At 47.7% G+C, this 18,343-nt stretch overlaps 1 protein-coding gene across 9 annotated transcripts in view; it reads right to left on the bottom strand.

Annotated features, from left to right (window-relative positions):
• Positions 1-359: 359 nt before the first annotated feature.
• The window catches only part of asap2a (ArfGAP with SH3 domain, ankyrin repeat and PH domain 2a), a 99,142-nt gene continuing 81,158 nt past the window's right edge, over positions 360-18,343 (bottom strand). For 4 of the 9 annotated variants that reach the window (XM_046366510.1, XM_046366509.1, XM_046366513.1 and 1 more), the window contains 15 exons: positions 18,098-18,264; positions 16,061-16,194; positions 15,000-15,094; positions 12,684-12,873; positions 11,987-12,072; positions 11,641-11,756; positions 10,780-10,847; positions 10,538-10,651; positions 10,151-10,397; positions 9,098-9,223; positions 8,610-8,727; positions 8,136-8,191; positions 7,853-7,932; positions 7,045-7,164; positions 361-3,743 (listed from right to left, as the gene is read on the bottom strand). In XM_046366510.1, the coding sequence (XP_046222466.1) occupies positions 3,669-3,743; positions 7,045-7,164; positions 7,853-7,932; positions 8,136-8,191; positions 8,610-8,727; positions 9,098-9,223; positions 10,151-10,397; positions 10,538-10,651; positions 10,780-10,847; positions 11,641-11,756; positions 11,987-12,072; positions 12,684-12,873; positions 15,000-15,094; positions 16,061-16,194; positions 18,098-18,264 (1,792 nt within the window). In that variant the 3' untranslated portion in view covers positions 361-3,668. Of the gene's footprint in view, positions 3,744-7,044; positions 7,165-7,852; positions 7,933-8,135; positions 8,192-8,609; positions 8,728-9,097; positions 9,224-10,150; positions 10,398-10,537; positions 10,652-10,779; positions 10,848-11,640; positions 11,757-11,986; positions 12,073-12,683; positions 12,874-14,999; positions 15,095-16,060; positions 16,195-18,097; positions 18,265-18,343 lie in introns of all 9 variants that reach the window. The other 5 variants (XM_046366511.1, XM_046366516.1, XM_046366512.1 and 2 more) reach the window with 5 other exon arrangements.

Genomic DNA, 18,343 nt, shown 5'->3' with positions numbered 1-18,343 from the left:
CCTTTGATCCCTGTTTTGTCCTTTAAGCAGGTCAGTTCCGGTGGCTAGGCTGTCCAGTATTTCCGTCATTCTCAGACTGACTTATGGGATGCCTGCTTCCTCCCCAACTCTGTGGGATATGAGTCCTACATCCTCCTTGATGAAGCATCCAGCCTGGCATCTGTGTCTGAAGAAATTACCTTGAGGGACCAAATGACCCTGTCATTCGGTGTTAGTCAGATCACAGGAGATACTGTATACACATACCGTTGGGCCCCACAATGTTGGGGCCTAACATTAGAGCTGGTTTACTCTCCATAGATCGCGATTCAATCCGATTGCCGGTTACAGGCGTTGTCTCTTTAAAAGGCAATATGCAGCTTTTACTGTGAATGGGTTCTCCGCGACACGAGAACACAGCCTTAAAAAACAGAAATGCCTATAACCGGTGATCGGATTGAATCCCGGGCTGTACTCTCTTAGAGTTCAGTGTGGATGTAAACCTTGGTTGTAGTGGTATGGCACCAGAACACAAGTTAGAAACCATGGACATAGGCTTGGGCTGTAGTGGGTTTGACCATTCTCCACCAGAGGGAGCTCTTGTTGCATTATTATATTTCGTTTACTGCCCAGGAAGTTACAAATCTAGTCGTCGAGTACTCTTAATCACCGTACTACACAGCATTTACACACTGTTAAACCACTTTGAAAAGCAATAATACACTGATAAATGCAAGAGAAAACACTGGGAATTATTCCATTTTATTATTCCAGTTATCAATTTCCCCATTTATTTTGCACAATACGTTCGAGTCAATGCTGTGATCCAGAGTCAATGAGTGTGAATGGAATAGCTCCTCAGCCTTGGTTTGTGTGTACACTACTAGACTACACACTGAACACCAGCTGGAAAACAGCACATCACCACAGTGCATTCAAAGACAGTTACTGCCAAGGTCATGAACTCTTTTATACATTTAAATATCAACAGAATCTATGTACATTTACAGATGAACCATCCTATTTCCAGTGAGTTAACATGGTGTGGCAGATAGACGACGGCAAGAGGCGTCGCATGTATCGTAGTTCATTCACAATTGAGAGTACTGTATGTCCCGTTTAAGAGAACATCACATGTATAGAGAAGAGTTGCTATGCAACAAGTCAGACATTACGTCAAATGCGTTGTAAGAATTACATTTTTAAAACACTTCAGTATGGGACCTAGTATATATAAAACAATGGTGGTCTGTAACTAACGCTGGTCCCAGCTAGTAATCAAGTTGTGGACTATGGTAGAATTCTAGGCTGAGCACTATGAATCAGATTGAATACTATGGTAGGTGTGTGCGTGTGCGTGCGTGTGTAAAAGTAGTTGCATTGTCCTTTTCAAGTGTGTCATTTGGTATTGCCATCCCCCTTACAATGTCACCTCAAAGGACAAGTTATTTTTAGTACAATGACAACTATGTGCATGTGTGTCCGTGTGTGCCATTTGGTAGCCTGCTGTCCACTACAGATAAAAAAAAGCCACAGGACAGGAGCACTTGCCCCATGAGGTGCATAAACCCCTCTGCAGAGCTCTCTCACTATATCCATGTCCCAAATGGCATCATATTCCCTAAATAGTGCACTACTTTTGACCAGAGCCACAGAAAGATGGTGGTTCACAACTAAAAGTGTGATCTATGCAGCGAAGATAGTTGACAACATCCATTTCACTGATGATATTGATATTATAGCAAAAAGGGTAAGAAGTGCAACAATGAGGCATTTTATAAACAGAGTAAAAGGTGTCAGATGGGCTAATGCAGTAAATCTGGCACCACACTGTAGGCCATGGAGATGATGTGCTGTAAGTAACTTGTTTCAAGCTGATATGCATGCAGGTCAGCGCACACAGTAGGATAGTGAGCCTGGGTTCTCCCAGTTAAATACAGGCCTAAATATACCCCCGGCAACCCCCTGTTGTTACTAAGGGCTGTCTAGAAATGGGGACAGTGGAAGACCCATAGGGGGAGGACTCCTAGCATATTACTGGGTTAGCACCATTTTGAATTAAGTTTAACGAGTGGTGTGGTGGCGGGTATACACAGCCTTACACCCACTTTCTTTTGTGGGCATTGGGTGGCTAGTGTGTGGTGGAAGGTATGCACCCTATCAATAAGGCTGATGGATCCGATCAGAATGTTTAGCTTAAAATATTGATTAACTATTATTTCTTCACATTTTAAGCGCAGTAATGTGCACGTGGGCGGTCGGGTTACACGCAAATGTTCCAAAACGCAATTTGCAGGGAAACGCAGTTCTAAAAATGTGCACTGCACATGCGAGGCGGCTTCATAGACGGAGACATTTTGAAAGACTGGGAGATCTTAAGATGCGACAATTATTACGGGTTGCTAATATGACGACGATAATTCCTTTGCCTAATAAACAATGAAAGAAAGCGGATTTAAAAACCAATAGAACAGCAGTGTGGAATATGAGGTTGTCTTTATAAAATAAGGACCTCCATGTTTATGTGGTGGGGTTTTAACTATAGGCTACTTTGAAGAATCTAAGACATGCCCCATAATATGACGTTTGAAACCTGGACGTTTCATAATTAAGGAACAGGAAAAAAAATATAGCAAAGCTAATCATCTTCTTGAAGCCTAGATGAAAAGGCTTTCCCCAAAAAAACTCTCAATTTAATGTAAGCTAGGTGCATGTCCATTCATGCACCTGGACATGCACCTGTTGTGGAAAAATTGGATGTTCTATTAAAAAGTGAGACTTGCAGAGAATTTGTTTGACTGAATATTTCTGACTCAGTTGACCGCCTCATTTATTTGTTTCAATAGTAGTCCTACTATCAGACTACTAGCACAGTACAGGTTGGGTTTCCTGAACTGTTAAAGACCAACATGGGATTTATCATTTTTTGTCATAGAGTTTTTCACACAGGCGCCTTTCCTTCCCCAAGCAGGCCTTTTGGGATTTATTTTTGCCAAATGATAGTATACCCACTTCTCCAGGCACCACTCCACCACTGAGACTGCTTCCCACATTGTGAGTGCTATAAAGTTTACATGCCTTTGCCTATTAAGCAGTTAAGCGTTTAGAATTGGTTCACCCTTTAACCATGCAAGGAGATGGAATGTAAGCATATAGACTGTATTCACATTAACAATAAGTGAAAGAAATCCTACAGATACAAGTTACTGTCCCTGTCAGCTGTCCTTGAACTTTCTGTACAATTCACAAAACCGAAGACAACAGAGTGAAATAGTTATTAACAGAACCTTCATTTAGTCAATAATCCTCTAAATGTTGCGACCAGGATAAATAAGCAGAAAGTGCATTTTATTGCAAGAGGTTATCTACTACAATCATCGTTTTTTTTTTGTGTCAGATGGTGTCAGAAGTCAAAACACAGTTTCCCCACGAGCCTTTGCAGGCTTGGCCTAAAAAGAGTGATATGACATCACATGACATTCCTGGAGTAAAGGGTGTATCTGTTGTCATGGCAACAGACTGTATAGCCAAAGCATTGGGCAGCGACACTTCACTCTTCTTTAGTGTCGGTGCAGGCACAAGCTTTGCTGATGACAAAGATAATTTTGCCACAGAAATGTGGGGAGGTGGAGGGCAGTTCCATGGTTTCCATTCCAGGTCCTGTGTTGACCTCTGGTGACCTTTGACCTTCAGTCCATGATGAAGTGTACAAATGTGACGGGGAAAGCCCCCCTCCTCATAGGTTCTCCTTCGATGTGGCCCAGCTGGGAGAGAACAGAAGAGAGACACAACGTAACAATGATATTTGGGACAAAACACGTACACTTTTTGCATATAGTGCCTTCGGAGAGTATTCAGACCTCAACTTGTTCCACGTTTTGTTACGTTACAGCCTTATTCTAAAATAGATCAAATAAAAATGAATTAAATACACACAACACCCTATCATGACAAAGTGAAAACAGTTTCGTAGAAATGTTATTGCAAATTTATTACAAATTTATTTCAAAAATACTTATTTACGTAAGTATTCAGACCCTTTGCTATGAGACTTGACATTGAGCTCAGGTGCATCCTGTTAACATGGATCATCCTTGAGATGTTTCTACACTCAGCAACAACAAAAAAATCCCCTTTTCAGGACCCTGTCTTTCAAGGATAATTCGTAAAAATCCAAATAACTTCACAGATCTTCATTGTAAAGGGTTTAAACACTGTTTCCCATGTTTGTTCAATGAACCATAAACAATTAATGAACATGCACCTGTGGAACGGTCGTTAAGACACTAACAGCTTACAGACTGTAGGCAATTATGGTCACAGTTATGAAAACTTGGGACACTAAAGAGGCCTTTCTACTGACTCTGAAGAACACCAAATGAAAGATACCCAGGATCCCTGCTCATCTGCGTGAACGTGCATTAGGCATGCTGCAGGGAGGCATGAGGACTGCAGATGTGGGCAGGGCAATAAATTGCAATGTCCGTACTGTGAGACACCCAAGACAGCGCCACAGGGAGACGGGACGGACAACTGATCATCCTCGCAGTAGCAGACCACGTGTAACAACACCTGCACGTCCGAACATCACACCTCAATCAGTGCTCAGACTGTCTGCAATCGGCGGAGAGAGGCTGGACTGAGGGTTTGTAAGCCTGTTGCAAGGCAGGTCCTTACCAGACATCACCGGCAACAACGTCGCCTCTAGGCACAAACCCACCGTCGCTGGACCAGACAGGACCGTGAAAAAGTGCTCTTCACTGACGAGTCGCGGTTTTGTCTCACCAGGGGTGATGGTCAGATTCACGTTTATTGTCGAAGGAATGAGCGTTACACCGAGGCCTGGACTCTGGAGCGGGATCGATTTGGAGGTGGAGGGTCCGTCATGGTCTGGGGAGGTGTATCACAGCATCATCGGACTGAGCTTGTTGTCATTGCAGGCAATCTCAACGCTGAGTGTGTACCCCAGATACTGTGCAGAGGAGCAAAAACAATAAATAACATGGGGAGGAGGTAGTTGGGTGGGCTATTTACAGGTGCAATGATCAGTAAGCTGCTCTGACAGCTGATGCCTAAAGTTAGTGAGGGAGATAAGTCTCCAGCTTCAGTGATTGTTGCAATTTGTTCCAGTCATTGGCAGCAGAGAACTGGAAGGAGAGGCTTTGGGGGTTACCAGTGAAATATACCTGCTGGAGGGTGTGCTACGGGTGGGTGCTGCTATGGTGACCAGTGAGCTGAGATAAGGCGGGGCTTTACCGAGCAAAGACTTATAGATGACCTAGAGCCAGTGGGTTTGGCGACGAATATAAAGTGAGGGCCAGCCAACGAGAGCATACAGGTCGCAGTGGTGGGTAGTATATGGGGCTTTGGAGACACAACGGATGGCACTGTGATAGACTACACCCAATTTGCTGAGTAGAGTGTTAGAGGCTATTTTGTAAATTACATCACCGAAGTCAAGGATCGGTAGGATAGTCAGTTTAACAAAGGGTATGTTTGGCAGCGTGAGTGAAGGATGCTTTGTTGCGAAATAGGAAGCCGATTCTAGATTTAATTTTAGATTTGAGATGCTTAATGTGTGTCAGGAAGGAGAGTTTACAGTCTAACCAGACACCTAGGTATTTGTAGTTGTCCACATATTCTGTGTCAGAACCGTCCAGAGTAGTGACGCTAGACGGGCGGGTGCTGCAAGCGTGACCTCTGTATACAGAGAAAAGAGTCGGCCCGAGAATTGAACCCTGTGGTACCCCCATAGAGACTGCCAGAAGTCTGGACAACAGGCCCTCAGATTTGACACACTGAACTCTGAGAAGTAGTTGGTGAACCAGGCGAAGCAGTCATTTGACAAACCAAGGCTGGCCAAGGCACACTTGGCGTTCAAAGACTTTAGAAAGGCAGGGTAGGATAGATATAGGTCTGTAACAGTTGCCAAGAGTGCCAAGTGTCATGTCTGGAGAAAACCTGGCACCATCCCTACGGTGAAGCATGGTGGTGGCAACATTATGCCTTGGGGATGTTTTTCTGTGGCAAGGACTGGGAGACTAGTCAGAACGGAGCAAAGTACAGGAAAGATCCTTGATGAAAACCTGTTCCAGAGTGCAGACTGGGGGGGGCGAAGGTTTACCTTCCAACAGGACAACGACCCTAAGCACACAAGATAACGCATGAGTGGCTTCGGGACAAGTCTCTAAATGTCCTTGAGTGGCCCAGACAGAGCCCAGACTTGACCCAGATCGAAACTCCCCAAATACAGGTGTGTCAAGCTTGTAGCGTCATACCCAAGAAGAATCAAGGCTGTAATCGCTGCCAAAGTACTGAGTAAAGGGTCTGAATACTTATGTAAATGTGATATTTCAGTTTTAATTTTTTTTATACATTTCTAAAAACCTATTTTTGCTTTGTCATTATGGGGTAATGTGTGTAGATTGATGAGAAAAAAAACAATAATACATTTCAGAACAAGGCTGTAACGTAACAAAATGTGGAAAAAGTCAAGGGGTCTGAATACTTTCCGAAGGCACTATGGCTTATGGCAGGGTTGGGTAGGTTACTTTCTAATGGAATCCGTTACAGTTACTAGTAAACTCCCCAAAATTGTAATCAGTAACATCAGCAGAACACCTTTTAAATTCTGCTTCAGTTGTCGTCAACTCAGGCGCGGACACAAACAAAATGCCATTAAGTCAGAAAAAGAGAGCGGAAGGCATCTATAACACAAAGTCCCATGGAAAATAAGTGACTAAATACGGTCATGTTTACAGAGGTGGCTTTTGGAAAAACAAGTTGCAGCTGGTCTGTATTCAGACAACTGACTCAGCAGAGGAAGGAAGGCAGGCGGGGGCGGGAGAGAAAGAAGGACGGCTAGAATGAGGTCACTGCTTTGTGCTGCTGAGGCCACCAAGATTTCTGGCACATGCTCAGTGGACTCTCTCTGGAATAGGCCAGATTTGGACTAGAACTGGGCCGGACTGCTCTCACTGCGTGTGAATGGAGACAAACACACACACCCCACTTTTCACACATCCAACACACAAAATATTAGCCTAATCTAGAGTTGACACTCACCCACCACTCCTGGTCCTCCTCCCCATCCACCACGATCACCTCCCCCTCAGAGAAGGTCAGCTCGTCTGCATTGTCCGCCATACAGTTGTAGATGGCCTTCACCCGCTTGGGCCTCTGCTTCTGAAGAGAGACGACCAGATGGGCATAGCAATATAATTACTAGAACTAACATTCCCAGTCAAGTCAACCTTCTGTAACGGTGGCCATGTTGAGAGTGCACTGTCAAATTGCCATGGTCTCAGGGGCTTCCCTTTCTAGTCATTCTATTTCTACGCAGACAGGCAGGTGTACTTGACCGTTCTGCAGACAGATGCGGTCGTTGAACTGAAGTATCTAAACCATCTGTCACCCCTTTGGAATTCTCGACGCCCACTTCCACATTGACCGCTGGAGGGTTGCATAGCAGACAAATGACACAGGACATAGTAACTGTCAGGCAGGGGGGAGTTGTGCATCGCACGTTTTCACCACAGGCTATCGCTGATCTGTCAGTGGTTCACATGGTGAGCCCGTATGACACAGATTGCTAGCACTGAGCTAGGGACAGAGATATGAGAGGTTTCCCCATCTGTCAAGAACGAGTGCACACTTCAAGGTTTCCCCTCCTACTTAGCGTTACAGGAAGGAGGAAACACGAGCCATTGATACTCACTGTGCACGGGACAATAAGACCAACTGAAAAACAACGACGAGATCAGTCCAATAAGTGCCTCTGTATAGTCCATGGCTGTCCAATCACAATCCAGAACAGGGCAAACGATCATATAAAAAAAAAAAGAAGGTCAACGGTAGGTGGAGGGGAACTCACCGGATAGGTCTTCCTAGGCATGGGGGCGGGAGGCAGCGATTGACCTACTGAGTTGTGGGGATATCCCGGCACTTCTTTAGCTGGAGGAGGAAGAGGATTCGACGACGTCGTTGTGAATACACAAACTGTTCCACACAGACAAAAATCACACAACCAGATTGTCTGCAGCCGACCCACAGACAACACATCCCGGCCCAGTCGCAGCGCTTTTATCTGACTATGCGACATGCTTTTACAGGTTATTTACAGACGCAGAGTAAAGTTTTTGTTTTTTTACACCCACCTGGTCTTTCGATGGACCCAGTTCGAGTCGGTCCTTTACTGAAGCTTTTGTCGTTGCTAAAAAACCACACACACAACCTCGTAGTCAGCTGCTATTTAGGACGTGCTTCAACACACACACACACACACACACACATTTACCCCACAGTGCATTTCCCTTCCAACAGCCACACAACTCCGACCCGTGGGAGGTTGAGTAGAGCCATGTGGATGAAGAGTGTAAAGCTGTTTGTCTTTTAGGAGAGCTCAGCTTGGAAGTTAATGAAGTGGTAAACCAGAAACCCTACACGCTATTTTCCAAAGGCAAACTTGCTTTGTGTTCATCAAAGTAAAACATGCTGCCTCAGGCAGGGTGTGTGTCCCCCCCAACATGTGTGTGTGTCCAATGTGTGTTTGTGTGTGTGTGTGTCCAGTGTGTGTGTGTGTGTGTCCAATGTGTGTGTGTGTGTGTGTGTATATACACGCGCGCGCTTACCCAGAAGGAGACTTAGGTGTTGGGGCTCTGTTGTGGCCCTGTCCGGTCCCCGGTTTTGACTGCTGGTTCATCGCCTCCATCATACTCACTGTCTTGGCCACAGGCGGAGGAGCAAGACCTGGGGGGGGGGGGGGGGGGCAGAGAGAGATAGAGGTTGAAAGAGGGCTCTAGATAGACAAAATGGAGATAGCATAGACCACGCCATTGTGGCTGTCACAGACGTCGTAATGGCACAGATACAAAGACGAGTCCTATTTCCATCTCTATGCAAGTTACCCATCTCTTTCTCTTCTTCATGTAAACTGGGTGCTTTTCTCCTCGGCGTCGTCTTTGTACATCATGTTGTAAACATACTGCACGTGCCTTTTATATACTGTAACCTATCAACAATAACGCTACGTACAATCATTTACCAGGATTATTTTACGATACTGATTGTGGTTATTATTATGTGTTCAGACAACAAGGCCAGGAGGAGAGGTGCCTACCCGTGGTTGAGGTGACCCTCATGGGGGGTACGGGGGGGTGGATATTGGGAGGGTCTGAGGAGGACCTCTGTCGGACCCCCAGGTCTATAGAGCCAGGCTTCCACCCAGCGGATCCTGATGACTGGACTGGGGAGGGAGGAGTGGAAGAGAAGATATGCTTTGGCACCTGGAGACCTGCATCTTAGGGGTTTATGGCTGTAAAGCACGTTTCCATAACTGCCGCTGTTAAAAAGGGCTTTGTAAAAATAAATTTTTCATTGATCGATTGAGGCTTGACACCAAAGTAGAACACAGAAAGATAAAGGCTACTCCTGGAATTAAATAGATAAGACTGCCCAAAGTCAAGTTTGCTGGAGAGGAGCTGCAGATGGCCAATGCTCTTTGTGGGGCAACGGGCCCAAGTAAGTAAAGACAACACGTGCTTCGAAGTGAGCGAGTTGGATCAAATTGTTCAGCAATTGATTTCCAGTGATATGTTGGGTTATTTTCAGTCTGCCTCTCATCGTGGACTATGGAGCACAGACTGAGAACTTTTTGGAAAAAGTAACTCACTAGCTCACTCTGTCGCCGCCAATGTAACTGCCCATGCTCCCTACCCAGAGTCCTCTCTGCCCTTCAAATAGGTCAGAGCGCCACACAAGTCACCATGGGGCTATGCACTAATTAGAGAAGGCCATCTACACTCTATGACAGAGACGAGGCCAAATTGAGATTTCCCTCTATTTGAACTGAACCCATTGGGCATGTATTATAAATATAATTCTCCAAAATCTACGAGGAGGACGAGGTGAATCTGGGTTGAAATGGGCTCGATGCCGGGGGTCATTTGATATGGATCACGTTTATCAACTTCAAAATCAGGAGCATTTTTTGGGGGGAAAAAATATTAAAATTTTAAAATTAAAAAAAAAATATCAGTGCTCAAATAGCACACGGATTCCCTGAACAGACTGAACTTGTTCATAGAATTTGGAACGTTTCTCCAGACGAATGTGGCTCTCTATACATACAGCACCCACCTTGCTATCACATCAAAAGAGAAAGACAAAGCACCTATGTTCCGTGGGGGAAGAGGGGGAGCAGAGGTGGGGGTGAGCCCCCCGGGCACGGGGGGGCTGGCGTCGAGGATGGTGCCGTAGGTCTCGTTGTTGACCAGGTTGGGCATGTACCCACCACGCTGCTTGTCCTTGGCCAGGCTGGCAGCGTCGCGTGCCAACGAAGCAGGGCTGGGCTGGCGCTGGGAGTTGGAGCCAGGGGTGTAGCAGCTGACCGGGCGTTCCTCTCGCCGGTGGGGGCTGGGCTGAGGGAGGACAGGGGTCAAAAGGTTATAGAAAAGGTCATCAATGTGTGTTTGTGTTATGCATGTACATATATACTTTTGTGTGTGTGTGTGTGGTGAGTTCATGGTGTGTGTGTGTATAATCTGAAGTGAGTCCTCACCCTCACCTTCTCATCCAGGTCCTCATCACTCTCATCCATGTCTTCATGGTGCAGACGCCACTCGTACTCTACGTGTACGTGGACGTTGAACTTCCCCGCCAACGCCGTGTTCAGCTACACACACACACTGACAGTGATTAATGGCTCAAATAAAGCATGGAGATGAGGAGTCACTCTCTATCTTGCTAAAGATGCACATGCACACACACACCATGAACTCACCACACACTCACACCACTCACCAGCTCCTCACACTGCAGGTGCTTCAGTCTCTTAGCGATGTCCAGCGGCGTCTCCCCAGACTCATTCGCTACAGGAAGACATCTTCATCCAGTCACTAAATTATACCCTGTGTCCTCCACCACTCGAGATCAACACCTCATAGATGAGCACTGACAAGTAACCCGAGACACAATTATCACCTCTGGGCTACGACAGCATGAATTAGGAAGATATCTACACCCAACTCAACAGCCTGTCAACACAACGCTAGCATGCCTCTATAGGCTGCCAAGGCGCCTATTGCTTTGCCATGTTTGTCAACAGCCGCGTTTGTAACAACACCTCCCAGTCTCTGTAAACTAGATAGTGTGTGAAACAAGGAGGTTCCTCGGGCACATAAAGACACACGCCAGTCCACAGACCATGGCCCCCTGTTCCTTTGTCAACTCCGTTGCTGGAGAGAGATCATTGGCAGGATTCCCACACTAAATAGTCTGTCTCTCTCTCTCACCATCATCTCGTTCTTATCGTGGGCCTGGTTTGTATGGAGTCAGACTGAAGCAGAGCGTTTGAGCTGTTGTGACAAAGTAGGGTCTCTTGGCAAACCAAGGGCCTCTGGGAACTCGGCCTGACCAAAACAAGGCACGTTCATGTGCTTCTATGGGTGTGTGCGTGTGTGTGTCTTAATAATTATGTTTGGCAGTCTATTAGTTATAATTTCTATAGCTATGAATTAAAACAAAATCAGGTTAATGGTCGACAGGAATCCGTTTCTTGCACTACACTCGACAACAATAAACAAAGTCTACAGTAGCCTTTTGTATCCGTGCCGTTTCCAAACCAGTCCTTCCCAGTAGAAGAGAGATGTAAAGTTCTCTTACCAATGTCTATGGATGCCTTGCCCCGCAGCAGCAGTTTCAAACACTCCATGTTGTCAGTCAGGCAGCAGTAGTGGAGGGCCGTGCTGCCTTTGGTTGTCTGCTTGTCCAGGTTCACACTGTGGGGGAGAACAGACGGGGGAAGGCAGTCGGGGAGAGTTGGAAGGAGAACCATAAACACAGGACAACGGTCACTCAACAGCATTATTCCAGCACTTGTTCTGAACAAATGAATTTGCATTCTGTGGAGACTGTGTTAAAAAAAACAATAACCGAGTAGTTCTCATGACATTTATGACGGGTCGTGTTTCTACAAAAAGCTCATTGACGTTTACTTTAATTCCCTTACCTGTTTTGAGTGAGGAAGTCAACGATATGGAGCGAGGTCCTGTCCACTAGTCTGACCGCTAGGTGAAGGGCCGTCTCTCCTTGTTCCTGCAACCACACACACACAGCAGAGCCAAAATGGCCGTGGTGAGACCTCGGGGACACAAAGACATATCAGATCCAAAATGGCCGTGGTGAGACCTCGGGGGACACAAAGACATAGCAGAGCCAAAATGGAGCGGTTGACACCGAGAAACACTGGGACTTTGACGAAAATCTGAGCATATGCTCCCATTCAGCAGTCTGCTTTGCTACAGGCAGTAAAAGCAGTAACAGCCCTGAATGTGAGCCAGGTGTTTGTAGTGATGGTTGATCTATTATACAAAAGCATTTACACTCCCAGGAGCAGTTGTTTTTCACAGCCCAGCAAAGAGAATGAACCAAAACAATGCCATTTGAATTCCACTACAGCTGTGGCAGTTGAGAGCACCTGGACAGATCAAATGTTGACGCACAGTCGTGTTCCCAATGTAAAAACCACCCCACCTCTCAATTGAGAGGGGTTAATTCACACTACTGAGCCAAGCAGAGCCAAGCTGAGCTGTTGAGTGATGGCCTGGAAAGGACAATGTGGATAAAAAATATCTGTACCAGCACGGTATGCCTGGGGTCAGCACGCTCGTGTGACAGGGGGTATTGGTGTGGACATGTAGACTCACATGTCCGTTGGCCAGGGGGATGGGCTCCATCAGGTCAACTCCCTCAGCGTACACCTGGATCAGAGAGAAGATGTCCCGGGCCTTGACCGCGTCACACAGGGTGTGCAGCTTGGACACCCAGTCTGGACACTTCCTCCTGGCGAAACGCTTCTCGGTGTACTTGGCTGTGATGAAGTCCTTACGGGCTTGCCTGCACCAGAAGGAGAAAGGCCACAGACATAAAAAGGGATAGTTCAGCCAGAAGGTATATTTGGGTCGAATGACATTTAGTTGTGTCTGAAGGCCCAGAATCCATTATTTACTTCTGCCTACAGTATTCCAAATGAATGACTGTAAGCAGCCAAACCGACGCTAGCAAAGGCTGCTCTGCAAGCCGAAAACACTTCAATCTAAGTTCGGTAGTTGGTTTTTATGTGCAAAACGCTGAAACAGTCGCTGGAATTTTGTCACTAAAAACTGGAACCATTTCCTCATTTAGCCTCACAGCCACATCCGTTTCTGTCGCGTTCTCACAGCCGCATCCGTTTCTGTCGCGTTCTCACAGCCGCATGCGTTTGTCGCGTTCTCACAGCCGCATGCGTTTCTGTCACGTTCTCACAGCCGCATGCGTTTCTGTCGCGTTCTCACAGCCGCATGCGTTTCTGTCGCGTTCTCACAGCCGCATGCGCTTCTGTCGCGTTCTCACAGCCGCATGCGCTTCTTTCGCGTTCTCACTTCTGTCGCGTTCTCACAGCCGCATGCGCTTCTGTCGCGTTCTCACAGCCACATGCGTTTCTGTCGCGTTCTCACAGCCACATGCGCTTCTGTCGCGTTCTCACAGCCACATGCGTTTCTGTCGCGTTCTCACAGCCGCATGCGTTTCTGTCGCGTTCTCACAGCCGCATGCGTTTCTGTCGCGTTCTCACAGCCGCATGCGTTTCTGTCGCGTTCTCACAGCCGCATGCGTTTCTGTCGCGTTCTCACAGCCGCATGCGTTTGTCGCGTTCTCACAGCCGCATGCGTTTGTCGCGTTCTCACAGCCGCATCCGTTTCTCACCAGCGGCTTGATGTAACAATCAAAGCATTCATACATTTACATTGTGTTGCAGAAATAACATTCTCACATGGAAGAAAAACATGGACAGGTTATTATTGTAATTACTTTGCCACCATGGCCTATTTATTGCCTTACCTCCCTTATCTTACCTCATTTGCACACACTATATATATATTTTTTATCCTACTGTATTATTGACTGTATGTTTGTTTATTACATGTGTAACTGTTGTTGTATGTGTCGAACTGCTTTGCTTTATCTTGGCCAGGTCGAAGTTGCAAATGAGAACTTGTTATCAACTCGCCTACCTGGTTAAATAAAGGTGAAATAAAAAATTAAATAAAAATTCACGAGTACCGAGGCTACCAAACCTCGTTTGAAGTGTTTGAGGAAGTTGCAGTGCTAACATCGGTTCGGCTGTTAACAGTCATGAATTCTGACGATGCTAATATGCTAACTCCTGGCCGTAGCCTGAAGTAAATACTGGATTATTGTAGATTCTGTAACTACGGGCCTTCAGACAACTCAAGGTGAGGGTAATTTGACCCAAAGATGCATTTTTGAATGATCCCACAGGCAGCCCAATTCTAACCATTCAGATCAGCTCTTTTGTCAATAACTGGGAAAAAAAGATCATAATTGGGCTGCCTGTGTCAACACAGTCTAAGTGTGTCAATACATGCATCTGATACTTACAGCCATAAATGAGCTTAGAGCTTAAACTAAAACATTTAATTCAACTAGAGGGATGCATTAGGTTTCTTATGTGTGTGCTCAATTTTACTTGGGTTTGTACACCGAGTCATGTGCCAACAACAACAACAGAATGCATAGAATTCTCTTAAGCTTAATGAATAAAAATGTGCTCAGTTAGTGATGCCTTATTTATTGCTCCATCCATAATGAATGGGTATGAGTGTCTGTGGTGACATGTTGCCAATAGGTAACTGGAAGGTCACGGGCCCAACCGCTCTAAGGCTGCTTCCTGAATGGTACCATATTCCCTACACACTGTCCTAATTGTGACCAGAGCCTTAGGGGTCCTGGTCAAAAGTAGGGCACTATATTAGGGAATAGGGTGCCATTTAGGTCACCTCCTTACAGTCACCTTCAGGGGGGGGGGGGGGTCTGGGTAGGGGGCTACTGTAATGGGAACCTGAGAAGGTAGAGAAAGGGACAGGGAGACTGATGAAAGGAGAGGATAGAGTGTTTGCGTGTGAGGAAAGAGCCAGAGGAAAAAGCAAGATAACTAGTGGGATAGAAAGGGGGGGAGAACTTACATGTCACTGGCAGGGTTGGGTTTGACCACATCTTCCGCAGATAGACACGCCTCCATGATGTCGTTAAAGCCTGCATTCCCCACGTTCTTGGCCAGCTTCATGGCAACACACAAACAGGTAAGAGCTTACCAGAGCGACAGTCCATACAAGTGCAAATGAGCCTCCTATCTGAGGGTGCTACAGTACAGTTTATACTGTACACATTCATCTCATACTCCATTTATTCTGCTCTGCTACTTCAGCAAACGCTTAAAATCAAAATGGTGTGTGTGTGCGCTCTGCACACGTTCCACCCATCTCCTTGTGGCCAAATAATGTGAAAGACCGGGGCGTATTCGTTCCACCGATTCTGTTGCGAAACAAACGGAATGAAGTGGGACCTACCAGAATTTGTCCAACAGAAACTCTCGTTTTAGTTGCAAAACAAATGTTTGTTTTTTTTGCAACTGTTTGGCTAATGATTACACCCCCTGGCATCTTAACAAGGGCAATCATCTCGAATTAGCGGCAAAAACATTTCAGCCCCAAATGATTTACGGCCAATAAATTGCACCAAATTGATATTAGAAAGCCAGATGAAATGTGAAATATGCAAAGTGGAAGCAGCTCCAAGCTTCTGTAATACTGTACTGTATCTAATCCCAATGGAGCGCAGCAGAGGGTGGAGAGTTCAGTAGAATCAGGACATGGGCGTTGGTATACTTGGTACTCTCCCACCAGCAGTAAATCATCAGCTGCACTGTGGATGTGTTTTCACATTGGGAGAAACTCAATTCGATTTCCAGAAGGGACTTCTGACCTTCTCATCCAATGGGGTTTGAAAAGGAGGAGAGATGACGCGAGGAATCAAGGACATGCTACGGAGATTCTCCCATTAGAACAGCAAGAATGGCAATGCACTGGGAGAGCCAGTGTTTCCCAAGGTTTTGCTAACTAACCTAAGTGGATGTGCCACCTGTGTACTTTCCAACATGACTGTGCCTAACCTCCCAGAGCCACATCACCATAATGTGAAACTAGCTGATGTGTGCTGAGCGTTCTAGCACAAAATTGCTTCTTACCAAGAGTTCAGAGGTGCTGAGTACATCCAGTGTGAGGGACTGGATCCTAGAGTAATGGACTCCCAGCTCCCTGTGGATCCCAGAACACTCAATACAGGTCAGGATGCCCAGGTTAGTGGAGAGCCAGGTAGGATCTGGGAAGAAGGGAGAGAGAGAGAGTAGGAGAGGGAGGGAGAGCGAGAGAGCGAGAGGAAAGGATGGAGAGCGAGGGGAGAGAGAGAGAGCGAGGGGAGAGAGAGAGAGCGAGGGGAGAGAGAGAGAGCGAGGGGAGAGAGAGAGCGAGGGGAGAGAGAGAGAGCGAGGGAGAGAGAGAGAGCGAGGGGAGAGAGAGAGAGCGAGGGGAGAGAGAGAGCGAGGGAGAGAGAGAGAGCGAGGGGAGAGAGAGAGAGCGAGGGGAGAGAGAGAGAGCGAGGGGAGAGAGAGAGAGCGAGGGGAGAGAGAGAGAGCGAGGGGAGAGAGAGAGCGAGGGGGGGAGAGAGCGAGGGGAGAGAGAGCGAGGGGAGAGAGAGCGAGGGGAGAGAGAGCGAGGGGAGAGAGAGAGCGAGGGGAGGGAGAGAGAGCGAGGAGAGAGAGAGAGCGAGGGGAGAGAGAGAGAGCGAGGGAGAGAGAGCGAGGGGAGAGAGAGGAGAGAGAGAGAGCGAGGGGAGAGAGAGAGGGGAGGGGAGAGAGAGAAGCGAGGGAGAGAGAGAGAGAGCGAGCAAGCGAGGGAGAGAGAGAGCGAGAGGAAGCGAGAGAGAGGAGGGGAGAGAGAGCGAGGGGAGAGAGAGCGAGGGGGAGAGAGAGCGAGGGAGAGAGAGCGAGGGGAGAGAGAGCGAGGGGAGAGAAGCGAGGGGAGAGAGAGCGAGGGGAGAGAGAGCGAGGGCGAGGGAGAGAGAGAGAGAGCGAGCGAGGGGAGAGAGAGCGAGGGGAGAGAGAGCGAGGGGAGAGAGAGCGAGGGGAGAGAGAGCGAGCGGCAAGCGAGGGGAGAGAGAGCGAGGGGAGAGAGAGCGAGCGGCAAGCGAGGGGAGAGAGAGCGAGCGGCAAGCGAGGGGAGAGAGAGCGAGGGGAGAGAGAGCGAGCGAGAGAGAGAGCGAGCGGCAAGCGAGGGAGAGAGAGCGAGGGAGAGAGAGCGAGCGGCAAGCGAGGGAGAGAGCGAGGGGAGAGAGAGCGAGCGGCAAGCGAGGGAGAGAGAGAGCGGCAAGCGAGGGGAGAGAGAGCGAGGGGAGAGAGAGCGAGGGGAGAGAGAGCGAGCGGCAAGCGAGGGGAGAGAGAGCGAGCGGCAAGCGAGGGGAGAGAGAGCGAGCGGCAAGCGAGGGGAGAGAGAGCGAGGGGAGAGAGAGCGAGCGGCAAGCGAGGGGAGAGAGAGCGAGGGGAGAGAGAGCGAGCGGCAAGCGAGGGAGAGAGAGCGAGGGCAAGCGAGGGGAGAGAGAGAGCGAGGGGCAAGCGAGGGGAGAGAGAGCGAGCGGCAAGCGAGGGGAGAGAGAGCGAGCGGCAAGCGAGGGGAGAGAGAGCGAGCGGCAAGCGAGGGGAGAGAGAGCGAGGGGCAAGCGAGGGGAGAGAGAGCGAGGGGCAAGCGAGGGGAGAGAGAGCGAGGGGCAAGCGAGGGGAGAGAGAGCGAGGGGCAAGCGAGGGGAGAGAGAGCGAGCGAGAGAGAAAAAGAAGAAGAGAGGTAACAGGTAAGTAGGTAACAGTGTCCTTAACAGGAACTACCTGCATGTGCTTAGTGGGGAAGAGCTATTTCTGATACAGGTTAACGACAGGCTGCAGTCAAACCTACATAACTGTCCCATGGGCATTCCTCATTCCCTACAATGTCGGTGTCAAGTGACCACATGGAGTTGTTCATTACACTCATAACACTTTAACCATCTCTATGAATAACCTGTACATTAATAAGTGCCGTCTAGCACAATAAAGTAAAACAGTTCATTGCTCCTTCATTCACTGTGTGCATTCATAAAGGCTGTATGATGAACTATACATAGGTAGTATTGTGTGTGTGTGTGTTGTGTCAAGCGTGTGTATGTATTAACATGTATGTGACGCCCAGTCACTCACTGGGAGCGCCGCAGTCGCAGCAGATGTCGTTGCCGGTCATCCTCTTGACCTCTCCCAGGATGGCCTTGGTCAGTTCCTGGACTATGTTGTTCTCTCCAACGTGCTGGTCCCCCTTAAAGGCATTATTCAGCGCTTCCTCCTTGCTGTTCTGCAGCACAGAGATCCATCTGAAAACACACACAGGGGAAGGGGAAGTTAGTGTGTGTGTGTCTGTGTCTGTGTGTGTGTGTGTCTGTGTCTGTGTCT

Source organism: Oncorhynchus gorbuscha, linkage group LG10, assembly GCF_021184085.1.
Source record: "Oncorhynchus gorbuscha isolate QuinsamMale2020 ecotype Even-year linkage group LG10, OgorEven_v1.0, whole genome shotgun sequence".
Lineage (NCBI taxonomy): Eukaryota > Metazoa > Chordata > Actinopteri > Salmoniformes > Salmonidae > Oncorhynchus > Oncorhynchus gorbuscha.
The sequence above is the reverse complement of the archived record's forward strand: the minus strand, read 5'-3'. Positions and strand labels throughout refer to the sequence as shown.